The 25,507-nt window shown below is 50.2% G+C and overlaps 11 protein-coding genes across 11 annotated transcripts; 5 read left to right on the forward strand and 6 right to left on the reverse strand.

Annotated features, from left to right (window-relative positions):
• Nucleotides 1-958: 958 nt before the first annotated feature.
• On the reverse strand, nt 959-2,600 carry BDQ94DRAFT_105910 (uncharacterized protein). The gene is made up of 2 exons (XM_026763460.1): nt 1,619-2,600; nt 959-1,561 (listed from the first exon to the last, which is right to left on the reverse strand). The coding sequence occupies exons 1-2, from the start codon at nt 2,059-2,061 to the stop codon at nt 1,174-1,176; spliced, it is 831 nt and encodes a 276-aa protein (XP_026630166.1). The 5' UTR covers nt 2,062-2,600; the 3' UTR covers nt 959-1,173.
• A 1,067-nt stretch (nt 2,601-3,667) lies between these two features.
• On the reverse strand, nt 3,668-5,319 carry BDQ94DRAFT_105904 (glyoxalase-like domain-containing protein). Its single transcript, XM_026763459.1, has 2 exons — nt 4,662-5,319; nt 3,668-4,599 (listed from the first exon to the last, which is right to left on the reverse strand). Exons 1-2 carry the CDS (start codon nt 4,906-4,908, stop codon nt 3,890-3,892), a joined length of 957 nt encoding a protein of 318 aa, XP_026630167.1. The 5' UTR covers nt 4,909-5,319; the 3' UTR covers nt 3,668-3,889.
• A 2,308-nt stretch (nt 5,320-7,627) lies between these two features.
• Nucleotides 7,628-8,126, forward strand: BDQ94DRAFT_167217 (uncharacterized protein; the record flags this gene model as incomplete). Its single annotated transcript, XM_026770749.1, has 2 exons — nt 7,628-7,697; nt 7,744-8,126. 2 exons carry the CDS (start codon nt 7,628-7,630, stop codon nt 8,124-8,126), a joined length of 453 nt encoding a protein of 150 aa, XP_026630168.1.
• A 732-nt stretch (nt 8,127-8,858) lies between these two features.
• Nucleotides 8,859-9,536, forward strand: BDQ94DRAFT_167218 (uncharacterized protein; the record flags this gene model as incomplete). Its single annotated transcript, XM_026770750.1, has 1 exon — nt 8,859-9,536. The coding sequence occupies one exon, from the start codon at nt 8,859-8,861 to the stop codon at nt 9,534-9,536; it is 678 nt and encodes a 225-aa protein (XP_026630169.1).
• An 83-nt stretch (nt 9,537-9,619) lies between these two features.
• BDQ94DRAFT_157356 (MFS general substrate transporter) lies at nt 9,620-11,545 on the reverse strand (the record flags this gene model as incomplete). Its single annotated transcript, XM_026768729.1, has 7 exons — nt 9,620-9,918; nt 9,967-10,233; nt 10,327-10,825; nt 10,905-10,958; nt 11,010-11,190; nt 11,245-11,324; nt 11,387-11,545. The coding sequence occupies 7 exons, from the start codon at nt 11,543-11,545 to the stop codon at nt 9,620-9,622; spliced, it is 1,539 nt and encodes a 512-aa protein (XP_026630170.1).
• Nucleotides 11,546-12,284: 739 nt separating this feature from the next.
• Nucleotides 12,285-13,436, reverse strand: BDQ94DRAFT_167220 (uncharacterized protein; the record flags this gene model as incomplete). The annotated part of the gene is made up of 1 exon (XM_026770751.1): nt 12,285-13,436. The coding sequence occupies one exon, from the start codon at nt 13,434-13,436 to the stop codon at nt 12,285-12,287; it is 1,152 nt and encodes a 383-aa protein (XP_026630171.1).
• An 832-nt stretch (nt 13,437-14,268) lies between these two features.
• BDQ94DRAFT_157357 (Zn(II)2Cys6 transcription factor) lies at nt 14,269-17,100 on the reverse strand (the record flags this gene model as incomplete). The annotated part of the gene is made up of 5 exons (XM_026768730.1): nt 14,269-14,355; nt 14,405-15,360; nt 15,418-16,850; nt 16,959-16,985; nt 17,039-17,100. 5 exons carry the CDS (start codon nt 17,098-17,100, stop codon nt 14,269-14,271), a joined length of 2,565 nt encoding a protein of 854 aa, XP_026630172.1.
• Nucleotides 17,101-17,905: 805 nt separating this feature from the next.
• BDQ94DRAFT_137567 (putative integral membrane protein) lies at nt 17,906-19,739 on the forward strand. The gene is made up of 7 exons (XM_026765076.1): nt 17,906-18,088; nt 18,151-18,188; nt 18,259-18,282; nt 18,343-18,535; nt 18,586-18,637; nt 18,692-18,851; nt 18,901-19,739. Exons 1-7 carry the CDS (start codon nt 17,996-17,998, stop codon nt 19,085-19,087), a joined length of 747 nt encoding a protein of 248 aa, XP_026630173.1. The 5' UTR covers nt 17,906-17,995; the 3' UTR covers nt 19,088-19,739.
• Nucleotides 19,740-19,953: 214 nt separating this feature from the next.
• BDQ94DRAFT_137573 (presequence translocated-associated motor subunit PAM17) lies at nt 19,954-20,969 on the forward strand. Its single transcript, XM_026765077.1, has 2 exons — nt 19,954-20,557; nt 20,638-20,969. The coding sequence occupies exons 1-2, from the start codon at nt 19,988-19,990 to the stop codon at nt 20,812-20,814; spliced, it is 747 nt and encodes a 248-aa protein (XP_026630174.1). The 5' UTR covers nt 19,954-19,987; the 3' UTR covers nt 20,815-20,969.
• A 57-nt stretch (nt 20,970-21,026) lies between these two features.
• Nucleotides 21,027-22,190, reverse strand: BDQ94DRAFT_167224 (enoyl-CoA hydratase/isomerase family protein; the record flags this gene model as incomplete). The annotated part of the gene is made up of 4 exons (XM_026770752.1): nt 21,027-21,174; nt 21,234-21,590; nt 21,659-21,769; nt 21,874-22,190. The coding sequence occupies 4 exons, from the start codon at nt 22,188-22,190 to the stop codon at nt 21,027-21,029; spliced, it is 933 nt and encodes a 310-aa protein (XP_026630175.1).
• A 1,393-nt stretch (nt 22,191-23,583) lies between these two features.
• Nucleotides 23,584-25,122, forward strand: BDQ94DRAFT_137575 (uncharacterized protein). The gene has a single exon (XM_026765078.1). It carries the CDS (start codon nt 23,638-23,640, stop codon nt 24,937-24,939), a length of 1,302 nt encoding a protein of 433 aa, XP_026630176.1. The 5' UTR covers nt 23,584-23,637; the 3' UTR covers nt 24,940-25,122.
• The last annotated feature ends 385 nt before the right edge of the window (nt 25,123-25,507 follow it).

Here is a 25,507-nt window from a genome sequence, read left to right on the forward strand (position 1 = left end):
ACTAATATGTCACACGCTCTGATGGATTTTTACATGATCACTATAGAAGGATGGCCCTCGGAAAACTAGCTAGACAACGTATGGGTTATATCATGTGTTGCTTTGAACCCCGTGGACTATTGAGTGCGTTGGTAGTATGATCAACACCCGATTTCCAGTCTCTTTCTAATGACTAGCATAAGTGAAAGTGTTGCTGCATAGAGCAAACACAGATAAAGGGAATATTTACTATCCGCATGCACAGAGTCTTTTGGGGGTGTTCAATATTGCGTGAGAATGCTGAGGCCAGTGGGTCAATTATATACTATCATACTAAAATGGTATGTCATACATGCATCAAGAGCATCAGTAATTGGTTAGTAGGAGGTATGAGATTATGCCTTAATCTTGTAGTATCAATCACGGTAGACCAAGATCTGAATTAGTACTTTAGAAAATAAGCTCCTGTCATGTTGGTAGTATACAGTGCAGTTTGTCTCTGCACCACTTCAGGGTGAAACGATTAGTAATGAGGTAGTATTTGCAGGCTGCAATTCCAACCCACCGAAAGCACACTAAAGACAGATTCAGTTGTCAATATATAAGCACGGTGTTCTCTGGGATTGCCAACAAAAGTAAATAGGAAATCCGTGTCACTTTATGTTCATTGAGTTCTTTGTTTTGCTTTTGCAGGTCCATCCTCTCCTTGAATGAAGTAAGAATCTTACAATAATCAGTCATATATATATATTCGATCCTGGTCATGCTCCACGTATAGGAGTATAATATCGATGCATCAAAGAAAGCGAGCAACGGAAGGGACTATATTCGATCACACAAGGGTCAAAGGTAACCACAGCCAAATAGAAACCTGAACCATATTTATGCACAATCATTCGGAGCAGGCGAGGCAGAGAGAGTCAAAAGACGAAGAAGAAAAGAAGTGTAGGGTGGGACGATAGGGAATCGGACTCTCCCAGTTGAACCCCACAAACACGTAAACGCCAGGTATATGCAAGTTTGTTTCGCGAGATGCGCCGATTTGTTTCCCGACTGGCTTTACCCACGTCATGCCGGTACTAACGACGTGAACAGCGCATTTCTCCCGCTCTCAAAGTGGGAAAAGATTGACACTTGAAGTGAAATAGAAAAAGCAAACGACAAAAGGAAAGAAACCATAATCATGCACGGATATCACCGGCTAACTTCGCGAATTTCTATATCACCCTCTGGAACTGGTTGGGCCTTCTGTAGACGCGACGAACTTCGAGCGGGCCGGGTCGTCGGAGCGGTGATGTTGGTGCGCGAACTGCTGGCAATCGACTCGGAGTTTAACGTGGGGTCGAATCGGCCGGGCCTGAACGCGCCCTGTGGGGGAGGTCCCGGTTGAGGTGATGGACTGTTGTCCTGCTGACGAGCTGCCAACAGTGCGCTATCGGTTCCTGCGGTGTTGGTAGCGTGGTAGAGGCCAGGGTATTTCCGGTCGTGGCGACGCTTAAGCCAGACGCCCACGACGGTGATGACGGAAAACGCGACAACCAGAACAATAACCATGATCACCCACTGGTAGTGGGTTGTCCACCTAGCTATGTCAATATCTGCGCCGGTCCAGGTGTTCACCGGGGCGGGGGCTACCTACCAGGTCTGGGAGCGCGAATCTCTCGCGAAAATGGAGGGAGTGGTGTCTCTTGCGGCGAGGGTGTCCTCGGACGAGCAAAATTCGTCATACCATGTCCGGATCAACGCACGATCCGAGGCACTGGGACAGCTTTCTGTGCAGACCCCAGTCGGAAAAGGGATCTGGTCGAGCAGAGCTGACTGGCAGAAGCACGAGACGTAGGTCGCATGATCGGTCTGGGCGGCGACGGGAGGCACACACTCATTCTGGGCCTCCTTTAAGACCGAGCAGGTCAAGGCACATGCGGGGAAGTCGGACGAGGCGACAGATGGGAGAAGGGTGACAGTGTGAGCGCGAACGACGGTCGAGAGAGCGATGGACATCAAGGAGAGATAGAAGAGCATGGTCGAGGAGGTTGAACTGGCAGCATGGCTGGGGGTCAAGGCCCGGGGCCAACGTGCCATGACGAGGTATCTTGCGGCTGAAAGGAGGGCGGTGGGGACCGTCGAGGGGGAGAGGAATCGCTCACTGGGAGGTGCCCACCATGATATGACGACGATAATCTAGTCCAAGGCGAGTGAGCGGTGGTGGTGGCGAGGAGAGAGAGAATATAAAAGTTGGCGATTGGGCGGGCGTAGCGAAGGTGGCAGTGGAAGCGGTGGTGGTGGTGGAAGGTCGGAGACGAACGAGTGACGGGATAGATGGTTGGAGAGGCGACAGTCAGCCCTCGATAACGGCGGGAATAGGCGAGGGAGCGAAAAGACCAGAATAATAATAATAATAATAATAACGAAAGGAGGGAAGGAAGAGGAGAAGGAAGATTGAGGAAGGATTATTGCCTGGCCGGTTGCGGCCGGAGGGAGACACGGGCGGATGATGCTTACTGCCTTGGTGTTAGTCCTTGTTAGTCCCACTGCGTAGCGCCGAAAATTCATTTGCGCCCGAAGTCCAGGTTTGCGTAAGAATGGAGTCTTTTACGAAGTCCTGCTGGATGCTCTTTTCCTCCTCCAGTTTAGTTGCCGGTTATTTTAATCTCTGGCCGCGCAGTCTGGACCCTGAACGCCTTTCTGGCTGATTTTTGCCCCATCGCATCTCATTCTTCCTGCTTTTCTTTGCCCCCCTTCTCTAATCTGTATACTCCGTACTCTTCCAGATCTTCATCTTCATCATCCTCAAATCTCACACTCTGCAACTTGGGATCCACTTGTCCCCATCTCCCTAACAGTACCTCGTTACATCTTCCTGGTTTCCGCGGACCCTTTCAGTCTCCCCTCAACCCTCGCCGCATGCGTCGTCCCGAATCCGTGGCTGTTGCCCTGTCAAACTGACCTGTGGGTATCTTTTGCAGCACACTATTCCCAATAATCTGGGGCGCCTGGTTCCAAGCCCCACTATGCAACGGTGCCGTGATACCTTCACATCCAGGGATATTGCGAGGGTGTAATTCTGGGGAAAAACTGTCTCAGAGGTATTGACTTCACTCGCCTCCTTGGATGACTGATGACCCTCTGAAATCGCCCAATCTATCCGTCGCTTTGCTCACTACTCACCACTCACCAATCTAACATCTACATGAATTCTAAGTTTACATTGTTGATATCGTTTGACACATTCCTCTGATTTGAGTTTAAAGGCCGTGGATCCACGGATCGCTCTGGATGCCGTATGGAACCGATCTCCTTCATCCCCGGGCTGATCGGTCATTCCAGGGGCAGGGAGGAATGTGTCCATGACGCCACCAGGACCTGTCCAAGTGTGGCTCACCCGGTGCAGATAGGAGTAGAAGTACGGAGTACCTTTAAGCGATACGACTTCGCAGCATGCTCTGAAGCAGCTGAACGAGCTCATATCAGTGACCGCTCCAGCGGTGAGCAACACAGCTGACTTCAAGCAGAAGCCCCGCGAGCATTCTTAACAAGCCAGAATAAGTTCTACTAATGCGGAAATGATAAGCAAGGGCCATGTACCTCCTGATCGATCTGCGACCTATAAAAAGATCATTATACGGTCGGAAAAGCCAGGATGACAGATCCCTTGCTCGATCAGGCATCTGTCTGTTTCTGGAACAGTTGTCTAGAGAGCATCTTCAAGCCTACTTATGGCCTGCTAGAACCTTGTACGCAATCATAGGCTACAGAGCATGCGCATAACATCATGATTTCTCTCAATGGACTGAGATCTGCGACTGCAGTACACTGATGTTGATTGATCATTTCCTCTCTTTGACTAGTTCCTTATCGAAGATTCAAGTTCCAAGTTGCATTGGTACATACACGGATTAGCACGAGCGCCTCAATGCAGATAATCTGATACAGGAAAGAGAAAATCCCCGATAGCTTTCGATCGGATGATCAGAGATGAGATGCCAATCCCTTTCTCCCGCAGATATTGATCATCATTCTCCGACGTTGCAGCCCGAATGCGAAGAACCCCGGAGAAATCTAGGGAACCCGGCGCTCTGAGCTCGAACTCCGCTTCGGTAGTGGACAAGCGCGGGGATGCTCCCACTATGCACGTATAAAGGGCCACATAGGATTGCAGCTTATCTTTAGGCACGAGCAGCTCGATGCCCGCAATCCCCGTCGCGCCTGATGGGTGATCAACGATAGAAGACTGATCATACGGGACGCGAAGAACCCTGTCCGTGACATCATGGCAGAAGAAGGGTGCATCTGTGCGGCCTCTGGGATGAAGATCTGGCGTAGTTGACTTTGTATCGGAATAAAGTGCCTTTAGTAGTTTCCAACGAATCTCAACCCCACTGGGCGTCTGACGTCCTCCATCGATCGGCTGTGAGTACGTCACCCCCAGGCTATCATCAGCGATGGTATTCAGCGCTTTGACTATACGGTCATGGTTATCTTCGGCCGAGACTGGTGCTAAAGATGTAAGCGCAAAATCGCCCGGTCGGTCTCTCCAATCTTCTGGTTTGTTGATCCAGTTTAGGAGTTCCAGATAAGTGCCGTCGGGGAAGATGATTAATTTGTTGCGACTCAGACCACCTGCCACTGATAAGCATGTGCAAAAGATCTTATCCGATAAACGAGGGATATTAATATCTTACCCGCATGAGTACCGCCCTCAATGATAGTAAAGTGATCAGTCAACCATTTCGAAGGCGACTCGAACTCGGTCTTGCTGAATTGGAGAAGCAAGTGGTCGAGATAGACCTTTTGTGACGACATGACTGGACGGCTTTTGATGTTGGAATACCAAAATGAACTATCATGGGAATTGGAAGAATGAAGGATAGAGATGGATCGACGGCGGTGGCATGCGGGGTTCTTGCGCACGCCATGATCCCCGCACATGCTGCATTAATCGATCGATGGGCTTTGTCTAGTAGCCTAGAGCAATAGGTTGCTCCTGCAACCACAAGGTCTGCACTTGATTAAATTGAGCCTTGATGTCTTCAGAAGTCAAAGATTTTACTGTCATCTACAATTGCTTGGCCGTTATAATCTGTTCATTGTAAGAAGGGCATATGATATCAAAACAATTGGAAATTTGCGTTCGGTCGCGCAACAAGCAATAGCTGAATAGGCTTCTTCAACGAAGACAACCATAGACTGAACAATTAGAGTGAAAAACCCCTATATAAGAAGTATCACTCCCATCATCATAACGTTATCATCAGAAACTACTACTATATGAGCATGTAAATGATACGACCAAAGAAGCCCTAGTTATATACTAATGTAGGAGCCAACTAATCAACGAAGAAAATCTAATAGACCAAGCTTTACAAGACAATAATATCATAAATCCATTTTCGAACACACATTAAGACACCATAATTGAAAACAAAAGAAAAGAAAAAAGAAGTGGCTTGAATAATATCCAGACGAATCGACTACTCTCATACTTTTAACAGGTATACATACCAGCGACCATTTTCTGCCACCTCCTTCCAAAAGCGGTCAAAAAACATACAGAATCCAGTGGGAGTATTTTGGGGACTGTATGCTCCTAAATCCGCTTAAATCCGAGGTTTTCAGAGCGAGGTTCGCTAGGTTCTGCCGCTTAGAGCGGTCAATAGGGCGGTCAGCTAGCAGCTTTCTGCCACTGCTACTATAGTAGTAAGCGAAGCTTTGTACTACGTTCAGAACAAAGGAAGTACACGAGAAGACTTTTTTCTTCGTCTTCTGTCTCCTCCTTTCCTCAGAATAAGAGAGTGTAGAATGCGTTCTCGATATGAAGGAAAAAGGTAGACCTGCGGCAGCTGTACATCCCTGTTCCAGAGAACTTGGAAAGGAGGAGACTCAACCAAAACTGTTCCTGTGTCAGTGTGATCATGCCGAGTTCGGGGGTCTCTGCATCTGTGGGTTATATCTCGACTGCTGGCTGGACTTTACAATTTTCTTGAATGTAAGGAAGGCTGTCTGTCTATGTATCGAGTAAAAGGGTTGATGGGACTAAATATTCATATGAACAACCCTTATGTCTAGGACTCTATATTGAAATACATTCGATATCCCAACAACCTAGCTCAAGAACCAAAGAAGTTAACTAAGCAGGGAAGGATCAGCATAATAGAATCAATCCCCTCCCGCTCGTCTCTCCCCTTCATTCAAACTTCGTATCCGTCTCACTATGTGATGCCAAGTTTAGCCAAGTGTCTTTTGACTCACGGTCCGGTTCGCGGACGCCGATCACGGAGGGGTACTACTTTTATCTGGGTGGTGGAGTTGTTGCTTGGCCTTTTTCGTTGTATTTATACTATTCTTGGCCTGAAGCGTAGGATCATCTCGTATGCTGTTTCCCTCTAGACAGATGTAGTAAGCATACTTCTACGCTGTCAGAGTCAATTATCACGAAGCACAACATGGATATGGTTGGATATGTTATTGTTCTCTTCTTTTACTACTTGGAAGGGTTTGGTCGTGATGAAACCTATAACAAGCAGTAATTGCTATTTGTGCTTGCACGGCACATTCCTGAAGAAAACAACCTAGACCCTCTTGTCATTAAAGTTTCCAATTGACACAGACCGGGTATAAGCACCCCTATGTGGGCACGGACATATACCTAATATGTTAGGTATGTCCGCCTGTTCGGTTCTAGATTGATATAGAGTCTTAAAAGTATCCGGATAGGCTCAGTTACTGCATAAGGGTTATTTGTGTGAGTGTTTCAAATGGAAAAAATCCTTCACCGGCGGGAATAAGGACTGGTCGAGAGGTCTAGATCCTCCCTTCTGAGGAGCTGGATATAAGGTTATCCGGTAGTCAAATTCACGCTAGGAGGTATCAGCTTAATAGAAGTAAGTGGAGAAGTATAAAAGTTAGATGTTCGTGCGAGAAGCAAGTTTATGCCCATTGGAATAGTAGGAATATTTACCATGACTTACTGGTGATGCAGAGTATGATACCCTAGGTAGGGACTACTCTACAGTATGCTTAACCGCCTGTAGCCGACTTATCACCACGCCTGCCTATCATACCGTCGACTCATTGAACCACTAAAACCAAGCAACTGATCGACACCTTAAACGCTAAGCTTCGTGATCGACGAGAGCTGCCGGCCCGAGAACCCGAGGAACACAGCATGTTCACCGCACCTGCACCTGCACCCGATTTTAGGACAGAGCACCTGAGAAAATTGCTAGACTATCAGAGACGAAACTGTTGGTCTCTACAAATTGACCAACGTTGTGGTTGAGCGATGGATCTTTCGGATGATGTCCATGATAGCTGATTGCATCCTGACCAAAATTCTGCAAACCTGATGCGATTTTGAAACACACGGCAAGGCCGATACATCAGGCCCATGGTTCGGTACACGCAAAAGTTTATTCAGTTCAGAGACAAACATAGCACATCCGGATGAGAATACCGGGCGAAGTTTCCCTGCGTGATTGATAAATGACTGTTTGAGAGGCCGATGATGCTCCGAATGGGCGTGTAGAGAAAGGTATAAAAGGGACGTCGAAGCCCGGCTATCGACTCATCAGCAACATCATCACTAGAACATCAAGAAAACTGGCTTTTCTTATTCTTCCATATTCTTCAATTCCTGTTGTCCATCCCAATGAAGCTTTCTGCCGTTCTTTCTACCTTGATGGTAGCCGGCCTGGTTGCCGCTGCCCCTCCTGCTCCACGTATGTCTTGCAATAATTTCACATACCTGCATGCTAACACCTTCAGGTCCTACTGATCTCCAACCTCATCATCCCCCCAACCCTCCTCCTAACGCCCCTCTTCCCAGACCCCACGACAACAACAAGCGTGACGGGCCAAAGCCTCCGAAGGATGAGCCTAAGCCTGACGTACCTAAGCCCAAGAAGGCTCCCCAACCTCACAATCAGCCCAAGCCCAAGCCTCACAAGGAGGGCCCCGCTCCCAAGGATCCTAGGCCTCCGCATGGGGACAACCACAAGCGCGATGGTCCGAAACCTCCTAAGGACCAGCCGAAGCATGACAATGGTCCGAAGCCGAAGCCGAAGCCCCAGCCGAAGCCCCAGCCCAAGCCTCACGACGACAAGCCGCACAAGGACCGCAAGCCGCAGAATCAGCCTAGGCCCAACTAGGGTGGGGTGAGACGGTGATTGCTAGGGTAGTCGCGTCAGTGGATGAGTGTATGCTTGTTTGGAGCAAGATGCGCTGTTATGGTCCATATGGGTGGATGAAAAAGTTAATCATATAAAATAATAAAGAAAAACTTCGTCCTGTTACTTCGCAGAGATCTTTAGATGCACTGGTTTTTGTTTGTATGTTCGAGTCTTGAGCGCGGAGGGAGTAGAGGTAGAGAAAATGAGATTAGCAGAGAATACACACAGGATTTGATTGTTGCGGGAGGAGATCTCTCCAGCATTGGAGTTAGCATTTAAAAACCGTGTACTCCGTATAGGACTATATTAGAGATTTGTTAGCGACTAGTTAGATAGAGGGCAGGGATTGCGGATAGATCCGAGGCCGGAATTCATCAGATCAGGTGTGCTGCTAGCCCAACCAACAAACCATCTGACCTCAATATACCAAGCGAAGATGTACATTCATCTCAATGTGAGCATTACTCATTAATAATGATCAACAAAGAACAAACCCCAAACACCAACCTCACTCCATTAATGCTAGATCAATACTTAAGCGTATTAATCCAAGACTAGCTCAGTGGGTCACAACCCACACCTCCCGCAGCTCCCCACCCGACCTTCTTCCTCTTTCCCCTCCTCCTCCCCCGTCACTCCATCCCCCTCTCTTCTCTTCACCACACTACCACAAATCTACACATCACATACAAACCATACCATGCCCCCACAATGACAACAACAACCCCAGCCCTCAACCTCGCCCACCTATTTACCTCCCTCCCCCAAAAACAATGGACCCTCCTCCGCGTCCTCAAAAGCGCAAACCCGCACGACATCAACGGCAACCTGCACGGCACCGCATCCTTCACTCCGCTTGACACCACCACCGCACAACCACAATCTCCCCCGCAGCGCCAACTCCTCTATACTGAGACCGGCACACTCCCCGCACATATCGGTCATAACCTGCAATGGAAGAAGTCTTATATTTGGAGGTTATCAACTCCATCTACATCTACATCTGCAGTCAAGGATGATTTGTCAGTGTGGTTTGTGAAAGTGGGGGATGAGAAGGTCGCGGATTATTTGTTTCATGGGATGGAGTTTCATACGGATACATCAGATACATCTACCAGTGGGGAAGGGGAAGGGGAAGAGGATGATGAGTATGTGAGTGCGCCGGTGCCGCCAGCTGCTGGGGGAGAGACGGTGGTGGTTACGGCGAGGGGAAATCATCTCTGTATTAATGATATGTATCGCACGGCGTATGCGTTTCGGGTGCTGAAGGGGGATGGGGATGGGGATGGGATTGGGGAGGTGGTTAGTTGGGCGAGTAGACATGTGGTCAAGGGGCCGAAGAAGGATCAGGATATTGTGAACTATTATACCTTGCGGGATGCGGTTTGATTAGAGGAGAAGAATATATATATAGATTTTGGATTAATGGAAGCTGAGTGGAGATGTTGTTTGGTGTTGATTGGGTATAGCAGCTACAGCGTGTATATAAAGTCTGGCCGCTTGTCTCCAAGCTTCTCGATCTCCTGTCTCTCCAGTCCTGTTATCCAGTGGTCTCGATCGCCCCGACGACGTTTCGCGTTCTCCCGTCGGAGAAGGACATACTGCACTACTGATCCGCCAAACAGAAACAGCACTAAATATGCCAGCACTGCCCCGTGTCCCGGATAGAACTGAGGCGCGTCTCCGCCGCGGTAGATGTTGGAGGACACGACGCCGTTCAGGTTGCCCCAGCCAATGACAATACCCAGCGTGACACCGCGCTTGTACACACCTGCCACAGTCAGCCACAGTTCTCCACTATTCAATAGAGATGTAATACCCTCTGTGTTGTTACTGGCCCAGGAAATGGTGTTCGAGATCGCTGGGTAGATACCCATGGCGCCCAGGAACACCCCTGCATATCGTGCCCCGGCGGAACTCGCCCCAAGAAGCAAGGAGAACCCGGCGATACCGAGGATTGACACCACAATGTTGCAGATGCCACGTTGGCCGGTCCGATCTGCGATGAACCCGACCGCCACAGTGACGATAGCCGCAGCGGCATAAGGCGGGACACTGAGAAGCTGCGCCTGAATCGCGGTATAGCCTGCGCCGGTTAGATCCCTACCGAATCACAGGAGTATCAAAACAAACCCTATCTATTGTTAGTGCTGTGCAATATGCTCAGGTTGTGGAGGACATACTAGCTCATTGATGATAGTTGGGGTAAATAGGGAGAATGCATATAGCGGCATGCATGAACCCATGTAGATGATCGCATTGAGATAGGTCTTCCAGTCCTTCAGACTGCTCCAGAAATACGTCATCTCGAACTTCTCGTACGCAGCACTAGCTTGCTTGTCAGCTGCCAGACGACGCAGTACACGCTTCCGATCCGGTTCGGATAAGAATTTGGCCTGGTCCGGAAAGTCGTAGACCATCCATACAGACAGCACGCCGATGACGATCGTCAGCAGACCCTCAAGAATGAAGATCCAAGACCAGCCCGCCTTGCCTCCAATGCCATCCATCAGGGCAATCGCTGCCGCGAGCAATCCGCCAAATGACCCTGCAAGAGCAGCGGCGGAGAAGAAGATGGCCATGCGAACGCCGAATTCGGATCTTTTGTACCAGCAGGATAAGAAGTATCCGACGCCAGGAAAGAGACCGGCTTCCGCCAGACCAAGGAACCATCGCACCTACTACCGTCAGCAGGGATATCAATTGCGCCGCGCGAATTCCTTTATTTGGAGATAGTATATGTATGCAAACACTCACCGCCATGATCCCAGAGAAGTTGTGTACGAGTCCCATACAAGTCATGCATATGCCCTGTCCCAAAATCAGCGCAAGTCACCCTGCATAAGACTTTATTATCCATACCCATACTACCATTATAATCGGAATAAACACGCTAGGCCGCCAGCGCTTGAGGAGAACATTGGTAATAGGTTCGAAGATCGCGTATGACACGAAGAAAATGGTCAAGGAGTCGTTGTACTGCGAGTTGGTCATAAGCAAGTCCCCTTGGAGACCAGCGAGCTTTGCATTGCCGACATTCGTCCTATTTAAGCCACGATTAATTTCCTACGACGATCATTGGGGTAACTGTGCATACCTGTCCAAAAAGGAAATCAGGTACAGCAGACTCAACCACGGGATAAGCCGCAAATCAAGTTTCCACAGTAATGCACGATCCTGGCTATTGCATTAGTCCAGCTCATCATCCCTGTTGGTGTTGACAAGGGGAGGTTACTTACGATCTTCGCCTTTTCCTCCTCACTCAAACCTTCATCCGGATCATCAAGAAAGTCCAGTTGCGACTCCTCTGGTAAGCCGTGGACAGTAGTAGCCTTTTCTGTATCCACCACGCCCCGTGAGGAATTGTTTAACGCTGGTTTCTCGTCGACCTGCGCCATAATGATGTTTTGTGGCAGATGGACAAAGAGGAGGAGCGGGCAGAAAGCAATGACTTGAGACACTAGGGAGGAACAGTGAAGAAAAGGAGGGGAGGCGCCAGTAGCATTTTAAAGGGTGGGCTTCCGGCAATTGGTAATCCTATCGTGATCATAGCTGCAGCTGAATGACGATGCTCTTCGCGAAGGATCTAGGGTCAAGAAGCGAGGATAGACAGACCGATCAGCACAAAAGGACCCAACGAGAAACCAATCATGGTGATCGCCAAGGGTGTGCGTGAGGTCTATTGGCCCGAGATTAACTGGAGGAGGAAACCCAAAAGTTAGTCGGGCCCAAACGAAGGGTTATTCCCCGCGGTGGAAGTCTGCACAGCATGAAGCAAGGACTACCATGTCTGAGTCGGCTATGTATGTGTTACTGTGGAATGCGCTAGCACGGCGATGAAGTTCACTTCCGCAATCAGTTCGGATAATGACATCTGAGATGCTGTGTTTTCTTAGTGCACCCGGATCAATGGCAATGGATAATGGGGGTGGTTATTGTGGATGGGTCACGGCCGGGGTAGAGCTCGGCTAAGGAATGCTGGAGACCCGCCCCCACGCGGGGAAGTTCTAGGCATTGCTTACTTGCTTACCAGCTTACCAAGGCTCGATTGCTACTGGAAGATGTCCATTAACGCCAGCAATAAAACGATATAAAGGCTATCTACTGTACAGACGCACGGGAAGACGAGACTGCTCTTCAATCCCAGATCCCAATTCGGGATCGCCGCGCCGAAGGTCTTGCTCCCAGAAACCGAAATTTACACTCATGGAAGCTCGGATGACTCTTCAAAAGCCCATAGGCGGCAGTAGCCACCTTGATAGAGTGAAACCGAACATAGACCTCCCCGAGTACCTGTCCGTCTTCGATCCGTTCAAGATAGTCCAAGTACGGCGAGCGGCCTAAGACCCGACGAATTTCTGCCTTCAAAGTGTCCCGCACACCAGATATACAGACACACCGCGTATGACCCTCTTCGAAAACCAGCCGTGCCATACCAGCCGTCATAGGATATGTTGGAGTCGAGACTAGGGTCACTTTAGCCTGTGTTGCCCCCAGGGCGAGACTTCCGCCTGAAGTTTCGAGGAAGTCAAAACTATCTGCCTGGGTAACGAAGACGATGAAAGCGGTGTTAGACCCTGTGATAGATACAGTATCGAGGAGGTGCGCAGAGTATATTTCACAGTGGACCAAAGGCAAGAGTTGCTGCAGAGTCACATCTGATGGTAGTTTCTCAATAGTGACGGCGCGGTATACATCTCTGTCACTCTCAGCGGGTATATAGCGCAGACCGAACTGAAACATCCAGAGCTCAGCTGGAGATCCTTTGCTGACAATGTTCGGGCGATACAGCAACGCGTCGAGTTCTTCATCCGTGTTCTCAAAGACACTGCATCCTTGGAGGGCCCATTTGATTGTACCATCCCACGGCACAAGCACTGGTGGTTTCATCGTGACGAACGGCTGTTTCTTAACACACACCGGGCGGGTTAACCATGGTAGTTGGACCTGGGATATAGTGGTAGCTGCACCGAAACTAGGACTCACTTTCTGGGGTTCCAGCACGGGAATAGACAGACTGTCAACGTGCTGGTCAATGAGCAGGCTCGTCGCTCTCTCTGTAGGCTGCCTCTGAATTGTGATCCGGATAACGGAAGACTTTTTGATAGGTGACAGTGGCTGTAGGCTGGGGACTTTGATGTCGTCAAGCCCGCTGTCGAGGAGACTGGAGAGCGGAGCAGTACTGTTCTGAGCACATGGATTCACTGGAGCCAGCGCGGTCCGCTCCATCTGGAGACTGTTCTTTTCATTTTTGTGAGCCATGTCTCCCCGCTCGATCGTCTGAAGCATTATGAATACATAAGATTCTATGCGGTAGACCACAAAGCAAAGAAACACTATGGTTATAAGCAACAGGACTAGGATGGTCCCTGAGTCACGCGGGGGACCATTCTGGTATGGCTGGGAGGGGCACCCTTCCATTTTGGGAAGTGGCGCTGGTAGTAGGTGTGTTGTGAAGTTCTCGGGCGCCACAACTTGGTGAAGAGCTTCGTCGCCTAGCAACCTTTCCTTTGTTCAGACGGTCAAGGTATTTTATGCGAGGATGAGGAGATTATGTAGGTTGGAAGAGGATCAAAGGATCGATGGTCTTTATATAGGATTGCTAGCAGATCGGTTCCAAGATCTATGGATGAGGGAATATTGTAGGTTAGGTGAGGATTAAGAGCGCAATAGACTTTATAGGACTACTAGCAAATTTCTACCAACAGCCGTGGAAGGTAGAGTGAGTTGAAAGTGGTCAAGCCTAGAGGGCAATTAGAATACTCTATGAAGCTGAATGGGAAAGCTTTGAGAGAGAGATCTGAGATGGTTGTGTCGCCATCCGAGTAGAAACCAAACGTGCATTGTTCCTGAGTATACAGCACGCCATGTGTACCTAGCAGTACTGCCTGTGTGATGAGCGATTGAACATCAAAGACCAATGGCTTCTACAAGTGACCCTCCCTCAACGGCCTCTCGATATGTACATAGTATATTCAATAGAGTCAGGCCTGCTGTCTGCGACCGCTTTATATGAAATAAGCGCAATCAGCGTGACACACCCCGCAGGTACGACATATGCTCTTCACCCGGTAGTAGTGACTTATGAGCAAGAAAAGATGTACAAGGTCAATCTGCCTGGCTACCCTAGAAATTCGCCCTGGGCCAATGCGATCCATGGCAAGTTTTCGGACCAGCATCGCTGCATTAGCGTGCGAGCGCTTTGCATCTAGTGGCAAAGTTAGACATGGTTAATGCGTGGATAACTACTGACTCACCTGTTTCATTCCTGTTCTTTCGAGGAAATCGAAGCGCTCTTGGATTTCTGCTCGTTGCGCAGAATCCCGGGCTTCACAGCCCGCAGTAAACAACGGGAACAGAACTCCGACCTCTGCAGACGCACTCTGCCGGATGTCGCCTATTGCCTTGAAGAGCTCCCTTTCGGCCCCCGTAACCGCATCAGAGAAGGGTGACGCATTCAGCACCCGACGATGAAGGTGCAATAGTCCTGCATAGCGAAATGCCCGGTCAGTGGCTAGGAAATCCGCCTTGCCCAGACCGAAGTGTGTTGCATCAGCATACGCGTAGGTTTCCAGAACGCCGAGATCCGCTATCAAGGTTTCGGCTTCAAAAACAACGTCTGGCGATGGTTCCCAGTCCGGGACAAAGACTCCGTGTTCGTCAAAACGCTCGTTATCACACTCGTGAGTTAATCTTCCCAGCCGCATTAAGAATAGACCCGTCTTTGGTGTATACCCACTGAAGCAGTCGACACAATATTCGCCCTGCGGTCCTGCATCAGAGCATATGGACAAGACAGAATCATATGCAGACAGTGGTGGCCCACTTTGTCGGCATGACAGGGCGCCCATGAGATCAATATACCCCAGCCAGCGCGTGAGAAATGCGCCGACACGGTTTCCAGGGTATGACATCTGCTCTTGTCGTGCCAAATACAGGTCCCGAGCAAGCTTCAAGTGACTCTGCCATGGAATGGGCACTTCAAACGTGCTGGGAGAGATGATTTTCAAAGAAAGGAGCATAATTGCAGTCGCCAGATGACTGTCGGTCACCTTCTCACGGGGATCTTCAAGCGCTAAGCGCAGAGTGGGAAAGACATTGCTCACCCAGTGTGCGATCCGGGTTGCGGGCTCGGGATGGCCCAAATACCGCGCCCGATGACTAGCGGAATATGCCAGCATCAGATTCAGGAGATTAGAGTCGCCAATCGCCACTGATTAATTCATGTCAGTAAATGCGCTGAGTTGGGTCAACAACTAATGGTACGTACTGGTCGGTAACACCGAGATAAACGGGTTATTTTCGCAATCATGAGGAACCAGCATCCGGCCAGTATGGTTGAGGAAGTGGTGGAAATACATCAAGTTGATCGGCGTCTTCACGAGTGACGGTGGCAAAGGCGAGAGATACCGCGGTATGTTGATTGGTACCGGCGATACATAGTAGCCACGCTTGTTGCAGGCAGATCCATTGTACTTCACATTACCTGTATGCGAACCTTCCGAGGTCGAAGTGGAAGCAGGTTGACTGTCCGCGTTGAACAGGTCCAATGCATAGTTGATGTCAATGGCGGAATGATCGTCGTTCTTGTTGAGATCGAGATCCGGGCGCCCGCAATCCAACCCGTAATTGTCCGTGACCCTGGTCAGATAAGCCTGCCACCTCTTCTCCGACATGGAAACATCCTCTGGTTCCGATAGGTTCTGACCCGCACCGTCAGCAGCATGGGAAACGCATCCTGGGCGAGAATAACCCCCATCGGATTGGCTATCAGGATGCAGCGGATCGTTCATGATCTTGCTGAAGAAGTTCTCCGTATGGACGGCTGGACCCGCCTGCAGCGCTGGGGCCTCGTGAGCCAATCCTGACGAAAGCAAACTTGCTTCTGCGGACCCTGGCGATGCCGCATTCTGAACAGAAGATGATGCATGTGAATTGAAGTCTGCATAGATGCTCATCACATCCGTAGACGAGGAATAGCTAGAAAACTCAGTACGAGAATCGGGCATGTGATTAGAGTCGGGCGGGGAATGATGGAGATCCGATGTATGCCGGAGAAATGAGATGGGCCCCGATATCGTGGCAGAGGAAAAGGCGAAAGCCGCGAATGAACCGACCGTCGAGTTCGTATCTGTAGGCGATGGGTATGAGATGGTGTCCAGCGATTGGGGTGCAGGCGGGGAGAAAGCGAGCAGAGTCTCGCTCGACGACGATGTGGCTAAATCGGGGGACAGGTCTGGCCATGGGGTGGTCGCTTCTTGTTCTTGCGACGCAGCCCCCATGTCTACAGAGGTCTTGCCATTTGTACAGTTGGATTCATTATTTAACTGGCCAAAGGCAGTCGGAGATTCATGGAGGATATCATGTAATCCTTTAGGACTGGTTGTGGATGTTCCTATTTCCATACCCCTTGCAAGTCCGACATCCCATAGCAAGTCCCCTGTAGCTTGATCCGGCGCAGTCGTTCCGTCTCGAATGGAAAAGGGCGTGAATTGCTGGGCTGGACTCGGGGCATCCGGATGAAATTGGTTTGAGGGCGAGAAACTGAAGGTGGCATAGTGGCCCGACGGACTACTGGACTGAGAGCTGGGGGAGTCTACAGAAGATTTTCTCCGTGTCCTCCCGCCCCAATTCAACCTGATGCTATAGTCACATGGTTCATTCTGGCGTCGACAGTTGAGGCACGACGGCTTCTCCTCCCCGCTGCATAGAAATTAGCTTTCGTCGTCAACTCCAAATGTGATGGCATAACGCTCTCAATGAAGAGCAATTCTGATAGCAAACTAAATAAGGCCTGGGTATTAGACAAACCATTTCACCTTTCGGGCTTTGCAAGGCCTGGGACTGGTTAATGATAGGTTATAGGTAAATTGGCATCCTGGCGAACTCACCAGCAGCCCTTACGTGATCGTCGTTTCGGCTCTGGCGCGCCGGGTCTTCTGGGGCGAGGCATGGAAGTTCACACCCGATCTGGCTGAGGGATTAAATCCGACAAACAGCAATCGCGACCACAGCGATAAATGGTCCGGAATCTGAGATGGTTCCGATCTACCTTGCAGAGTAAGATCGCCATACAGACCGAAACAGCGATCACGATCTAGACAAGGGGCTGAAGATGGCTTTTTTCCTGCGTGTAGGGCGTTTCACCCAAGACGATAAGAAACGATAATCGACAAGACACCCACACCCGTTGTTCGTACTCATCGGGGTGTGGGGAAGAATCCACGGTAATCTATGTGGTTTGACAGCAACCCTACTAGTCGATCGACTCCGTTTGCAAGCTGAAGAGTAGCCAAGAATTTAGGGAAGGTATAGGGTGACGCTATTGTTGTTCGAGGATAAGAAGCAAAAGCCAGCGGAATTTAGGACTTTTGGAGTGAAGGAAGAAAAGAAGGGGAGGAGTGGAAGTAATCACCGAACCAAGATACATGCTACACGAGACCGGCGGAGAAGACAAGCCAGTCAACAGTCTTCAAGCCCAGCCGATAACCAGTCAGTGGGGGGGAGGCCATCGGCCGTCTCCATCAATCAGACCGGCCTGATAAGCCAAGAGCCCAGCTGGTCCGGGCGGCGGGTTTCTCCGGTTCACGGCGGTCTGTCCTGTTCGGTTGTTGTTCAGCTGTGCCCAGCTTTACCCCGTCAGGCTTAGCTGCCCCAGGTTACTAAGGCCTCCCCGGAATAGCCGGGCATCCTAGCCAGCTCTTTAGATCATTGCATTAGTGAGATCCCTATCTCTCTTATTCAATGCCTCTTCGGCAGTGATTGCAAAGTGTCCGGGTTGTTGTAACCGAGCTCTCTTTCTAATTAATCGAAGTCCTTCCATTTTCTACCTCTATCCCGCTTCCAGTATGGCGTCTTCTGCAACAATTCGGTCGCTTCAGCGGAAACATCCCCTGCAGCGCCTGTCCAGCCCGTCTAGAGGCTTCTCGGCCTTGGTCCATGTGAGCACTTATCCGTGTCGGTCGCTCGTTCCTTGGGCTGATGTTTCTTTCCCCCATGGCAGTCTCTTGGTCTAGCCAGCTTCATCTTCTCGTTCAAGTAGTACGTTGAGTTCCGCTACAGCTCGTGCTCCCCGGTGCTCGGCCCGCCCACTAACCAACCCGTTCTCTAGCATGCACGAGAACCCCAATAGGGCGTAAGCTCCCCATGTCCTTGGCCTGGAGTAACCAGGATGCTGATTGACCCTTCCTGACAGTAATGAAGCATATGGTTGGCATTTCCAGTACCTGACCGTCATTGGGCTGACGCTGGCCACGCTCACCTTTACCGCCGGTCTGCTGGCGGATATGACGTTATCGGCTCGGCTATTTTTAGCCAAGAACCTTCTTTCTGTATGCAGCGCTCCAATGGAAGTGTTGATCAGCATCCTATACTGGGGGCTCCGTCTGGTAATTACTTTCCTCATGGACGATTAGAATGCCATCTAAATGTTCAACAGATCGACAAGCGTTTGGTTGTTCCTGATTGGGTGATACTTCCTATGCATGCCGGTAAGCCGGACTCGGATCTACTTGAAGTCTCATCTTGCTAATATCGAGTGCAAGACGTCGGCTTCCATGCTGTACCGTCGATTGTATTACTGATTGACCTTCTCCTCCTTTCCCCTCCTTGGACGATTACTGTTCTCCCTGCACTAGCTCTGTCCAGTACAATCGCTTTTGGATACTGGTTTTGGATCGAGCGTTGCTTCCAGTTCAACGGATGGTACGTCTTGTATTTGCCTTTATGGAGATGCGACTTACTGACCGCACAGGTATCCTTACCCCGTCTTCGATGCTGTAGGATTTGAGGGTCGCGTTGGACTCTTCGCCTTGAGCGCCGTTGTCATGGCGCTGAGCACGGGAACCCTCAAATGGCTCTATGGCCGCGTGAACGGATACGGAACGAGCGCCAAAGCCCAGTCTCGTCCTGGAGCGATCAAAAGCAACGGCAGTATCTAACCGTATATCTTGAGTTGCAGGGTATGACGGTGGACCTACTGATTCAGACGAGATATAACCCGCCAAGGTATAGAAGCGATCATATTTGTTACCAGCATCTAACACTTCAGCCAATTAATACGATATATACGAGTCCTTTACTCCCGAGATATACCATACAATATTACGCATCTCTTTCTTCAACCACTAGACTCGATACCCCGCAAGCGCTCTGGACCCCCGCATTTTATAGCCGAGCTCATTCAACACCAAGAGCAAATTACATAACAGAAATAGTGTCTGCCAAACAACCAGCCTATTCAAGCCTTCTACAGTCATTAAATTTTCGGCCCAATCTTCCTTCAGAGAAACTACTCGAACCCCCTAGTAGTGGTCTCAATCCGCTGCTCACCCAATATCGACGTTGCAATCTTCATCTTCGCATCCTATTCAAGCACCAGATCAACCGATCACAACCAGCGGGTCTTCTCTTCTACAACGCACCACCAATATACGTGGTGATTGAAATGCAACATGGCGGGATTTTTTCTATCTGTACACCTAATTCTGACATGCATTTCTTTTCATCTGCTTCACGATTTTGTTGGTTGGCTTAGCGACCATAAGTAATGCCTCGAACATTGCAGTATTTCAATGCCATAATCCACTCTCGGAGTAATGAGCTTTCTATAAGCACTAGTTCCTAGCAGAAGCTGAATGCAATAGACATATCTTTTAGCACTCATCACTCAAAGCAAGCACCGTTCTGTATAGTCCATATTTACCGCGGCATTTCCCAATGAGGTCATGTCTCAGTCCCGCTTACATAATCCCCAGCTTCACCCGCCGAACTTCAGAACGAATCAATCAAACCACCATCACCACAACATCCTACCACTTCCAACCCAACATCCATCCACCATGCACGCCCCCTCGATCAGCGGGATGCGCACCGCCATGCTGAGCGGACGCCTCACCTCCAAGACGCTGGGCCCCTTCGCCCACCCCAGCAGCTGCACCAACCCGTTGTATCAAGCGCTCTCTCAGACCCGGACCGCAAGCACCTCCTCCATGCGAGTCCGCAGCACACAGACCCTGAAGCCCACCACAGCTCTGCGTCCCTCGACGACGACAACGCAGCTCCCGAGCTCTCTGGTTCTCCGCCGCGCCAACTCCTCTGCCGCCGCCGCTGCCAAGAGCGAAACCGTCCGTCTCGACTGGGACTCGTTCTTCAAGCTCCGCGCTAGCCGCCGCCGGTACTCGCTCGCCTCGTCGATCGTGAGCTCCCTGTTCACCACGGTCATTGGTGTGCAGGTTCTCTCGACGCAGGATCTGGAGTCCCTCGGGGCGCAGGTCATGGGTCTTGATCCGTTTGTGGTGCTGGGTATGGCAACGGCGGCGTGCGGTGCGGCGGGTTGGCTTGTCGGTCCGTTTGTGGGGAATGCTGTTTGGGGGTTGGTTTATCGCAGATATAAGCCTGCTGTCATGGTGGTAAGTTTTCTCCTTTCCCCTTACTTTAAGTTGCTGTTGAGAAGAAACGTGGATACTGATAGTGGGTTTTGTGTGTGTAGAAAGAGAAGGAATTCTTCGACCGCATTAGACGCTTCCGTGTCGACCCCTCGTCCAACTCCATTGCTAACCCCGTTCCTGATTACTATGGTGAGAAGATCGGTAGTGTGCAAGGTTATCGCCAGTGGTTGAAGGATCAGCGGGCGTATAACCGCAAGAGACGTCATTTCATCGTTTAGTTTAGTGGTTCTGTTTTGCATGGGATGCCTCTTTTTTTCTTTTGAGTGATTGTTATTATGGCATTCTCGAGAACCCCGTGGATTGAGTTCTCTACTTCCTGTTTGTACGAATATTCATATCAGTGAGCGATTTAAAAATGATTATTGAATATGTTCACTTCTCTACTACAGTATCTACATGCCAGTGGTGCCTCCTAGTCTTTTTCTGCCTTTCACAACTTCGACTTTTCGACCTCCTTCCTCGGATCAATATCCACCTCTCCCCACCAAGGATAATTTCCCGGCCCATCCACGTCCAAATCACACTTGAACTCGGGCTTCCTCTTCTCAAAGAACGCCCCGACACCCTCCTTCTGATCCCTACAGCATCCCCTTGTCAGCACCAATCAACACCAAAGGGAAAAGAACAAAAAACTTACTGCGAAGCAAACATATGCCCCAAAACCCTCGACTCCAGCAAATGCGCCTCCTCCACACTCCCCGGCGCCCTCCACATCAAGGCGCGATTCAACGCCCCGGCCATCGGGCTCACCAGCTGGGCCATCTCACTCGCCAACTCTACCGCCCGCTTCACCACGCCTTCCTTGGTTGGGAACGTTTCAGCAAAGAGTCCCCCAAAGTGCGGTGATGTGGGCGGGTGCACTGCCCCCGTGGAGACGAGGTACATGGCGCGCGAGTACCCAATTAGCCGGGGCAGGAGGTAGCTGGAGCAGGATTCCATGGTTATGCCGCGGCGGGCGAAGACGAAGCCGTATTTGCTGGGGGTGTGGGCGATTCTATACAGCAGCATATTGTTAGGTGTTTGTATGTAGGGTGGGGAAGAGGGAAGAGAGGAGGGGGGTACCGTATAGCCGCAGGAAGAGTCATGGTCATGCCGACTCCTACGGCGGATCCTTGCATGGCGGCGATGGTGGGCTTGCGGCAGCGGTGGATAGAGAGGGCGACGCGGCCGCCGCTGTTGTTTTCATGTCTGTAGTTAGCTATGTATTCCTATTTTCAATTCCAGACTTCAACGGGTCATAGACAAAGCTAGTAGTAATGATGGTATATGCTACCCACCTATCGCGATAATCACCCAAATTCAACTTCTTCCCCTTCTCGCCTACGCTGAATCCAATCTCGAGATCCGCTCCAGCGCAGAATGTATCTCCGCTCCCGGTGAGGACTATCACCTTCACGCGGGGATCGCGGTCCAGCGTGGTAAAGGCCCATTCGAGCTCCTGGGCCATGGTGGAGGTAAAGGCATTGCGTTTCTCGGGCCGGTTGAGGGTGATGATGATGACGGGGGTTGGGGAGGGGGTGTTGGGTGGGTGATGGGAGAGTTTGATGTGGGATGTTGGGTGGGATTCGTAGGATGGAGGGAGGGATATGGACATGTTGATAGTATTTATGATTATGATGGATTGTGATGATTGTTGAAGTGTGTGATGATTGTGATGGTACTGCTATCGAGTGTTCGCCTTGTCTTACTATCTTGCTTTATATAGTATGTCCCAACTTAGAACATAGTCAATTACTCGGTTATCAGAGTTTGTTCAGTAAGCACTATAGAAGTATGCTGGTGATGGATGATGGATGATGTGCGCCGAGGTCCGGCTATTACTCCGTGAATGTGGTGAGTTTACCCCGCAGTTCTAACATGAGATCTGAGAGCTATGTTCACCTCAGTAGCTATGTACAATGAAGATCTGGATAGCTGTAGCTGTCAGATGTGTCAGATATTGTAATCAGGTAACTATTTACCGATGTGCCGTTAGAGTTGACGGATGTTGTAATCCGGTCCCTTGATGCCGAGGTATGCACCCTACAGTAAATACGGTAGGCTGACCTCCTAGCTTAACAGACTACGCTAATCACCTTGACGTACTTGACAGGTCGAGCATGTTAATGTGATCGAGTCTGCAGGATGGACTCGATAATTGAGAGTGCAGGATGAGGCATGCACAGCGCACTGAAGTGGGTTCAATACGAGGACCGACTCCATCCAAAACCAAGAATAATTGAGACAATGAGTGGTGCTAAACTGCTTCGCCATCAGACGCTAAATCAATTGTTTCATTGACACTGCCCTGTTGATTGTGTCATGATGAGACTTCTCTGAGGATGCAAGGAAATGTGTCAATTATTTTCCCCTTCCTAATGTTCTTGCACAATGTTCTTCTCTGCCCATCTCTTCTTCTTCTGGCGGCGGGCACCGTTTGAGGCTAAGCTTTTTCTGGGCAGGCTTTTTTTAGCCCGCGCGGGATGCAATTTCGCTCTTTCGCTCCGAGACAGTCAAGCAAGTCAAGCAAAGCAAGCCATCCAGCCAGCCTATTCTTATCGTCATCCCGACTTTCTCTCTCTCTCTCAGCCAATTGACCCTCTAGAAATCCACAATGGCTTTGGGCGCTATTCCCAACTCTGCACCTATTATCGAATCCCTACCCGGATAATGCCTTACGCAGCATGCCTCAGCCCTGGCGCCCACCGCGTGATCGGCCAATGGGCCAGCGCGATCCCAAAACTTGGCTACTCGGACGTGGGTCAATTCGCAGGGTTTTGACCACCGCTCCACTGGGCCGATAAACGAAGAGCGGCCGGACTATCAGCTGGCCAGCAAAGACTAATAGCAGACTAAGCGATGGGCAGACCCTGAGGGCCCAGGACTTCCAAAGCAGCAAGCCTCGGAATCATGGCTCCAAGCTAACTCTTGCTAGTCCGCTGCTGGCTTATCTGCTGTCGCAATCCGGTCCTGCCTTTTGTTTTCCTTTTCCCTCTTTTCCCTTCCTCCCCTCCATCCTCTCCTCCGTTCTCCCTGATCGTTTGCCAACCAGTATGTGACCGATGGCTCTCAATCACTTCAACAGAAAGCAGAGGCTGCTTCTGTCCTCTTTCGCCATCCTATTTTTCTTCCTTGTCGTCCTCTGTCACTTTCGGTCCGCCCGTGACCCAGGCTCGTTCTTCTTCCAGCCCACCGAAGGCTATCGCCCGGGATACAGTCTTCAGCGTATTAACGAATCGCTGGAGTGGCTCTCTGCCTTTAATCGCTCCGATGCTGCCCCGTCCCGGCCCGTCTCCCATGTCAGCCCGCCGCGAGAGAAGACTGCCTGTGTAGGCATCGTCACCGTGAAGCGTCCCCTGCAGCAGGACCTCGACACAACCATTGCTTCGATTCTTGATACCCTTTCACCGGAGCAGCGGGCCGCGCTGACCGTCCAAGTGCTCTTTGCCCTGAGCAAACCCTCCGACCACCCGGACTACAACCAGACATGGGTATCAAATGTCGTTGACCGCGTGCTCACCTACGACGATGTCGACGCACCTGGGTATATCATAATGAACTTGGAGAAGAAGAACAACATAAAGAAGAAATCTCTGATTGACTACCGACTCGGGCTACAGGCGTGCTACGACATGACCGACGCGCCGTGGATCATCATGCTGGAGGACGACGTTGTGGCCCAGCGCGATTGGTACGAGCATACTATGCGCAGCGTTCAACAGGTAGAAGACTGGCGCCGACACGATACGATCAGGGACTGGCTATACCTGCGGCTCTTCTACACGGAGAAGTTCCTCGGCTGGAACTCGGAGAATTGGCCCATCTACCTGTCCTGGAGTGTGCTGCTGGTCTCCCTTTGCGCCAGTGCGGGCATGTACACTCGACGAAAGATTCGCTCTACGCAGGGCATTCTCACCAACTCGTTCCTGTTGGTAGTCTGCTTCTTCTGCGTGCCGCTACTGATCACCCTCTTCTTTCTGGCCGGTCGGGTGACCTGGTACCCGATGCAGAATGGGGTGCACGTAATGAACGCGCACGGCTGCTGCTCGCAGGCCCTTCTCTTCAATCGCGAGAATGTTCCAGCCCTCCTGGAGTACTTCGAGCACATGGAGGACGTGGTCCCCACCAAGGCGGTGGACAGCGTGATTGAGATGCAGGCGGGGCGGGCCGAGCTGGACCGACTGGCCATCTCCCCGTCGCAGATGCAGCATGTTGGAGCAGTCTCGTACAAGGAGAAGAAGAAGTCATGGAAGTGGGAGGGGCCGTATCGCGTCAAGGGAGCGCATGGGGTCTGGAGTATGGGATTTGAGCAGGCGTACGAGACGGATATGGATCGATTATTCCAGATGGACGGTTCGGCATGATTTATATACGCTGTATGCAGCAACGCATGGCATGGATGGGATGCACTGGTTTATGAACACGCATGACTGGGTTAATGTTTATGGTATGGTGTGTATATATATACATGATGGTTTCCTTGGTTTGTTATTATAGAGTCACTATACAATTGACTGTGTATAACGATTGCATTATATTAGAACTAGTACTATACTCTATCGCCCATCCCCTCGCTCTAAAACCGAACTACCCCCCTCAATATATGAAATAGTCACGAGGGAACCATAATTCCTAACTAATGTATTATGCAATTATTCTTCTTCCACTGATTAGTAGTATCATACGATGCCCTATTTCTTATAGCTATGATCCTTTTCCAGATAACAGAGAGATAATAGCATTCAGTGAGAAAGTAATCCCTGCGGGGAAAGCCTAGCCCTACTGCACACCAGATAGTACAATTAACCAACTAAAAATACTACCTAATCAATAACATGCCACAAACGACACTAGTATTCAAAGAACAATAGGAAGAATTTTCCAGTAGGTTTCCAGTCGGCGTCTGGAATGAATAGGAAAATCATAATCCAA

The sequence above is a fragment of the Aspergillus welwitschiae genome (assembly GCF_003344945.1).
Source record: "Aspergillus welwitschiae strain CBS 139.54b unplaced genomic scaffold BDQ94scaffold_5, whole genome shotgun sequence".
NCBI lineage: Eukaryota > Fungi > Ascomycota > Eurotiomycetes > Eurotiales > Aspergillaceae > Aspergillus > Aspergillus welwitschiae.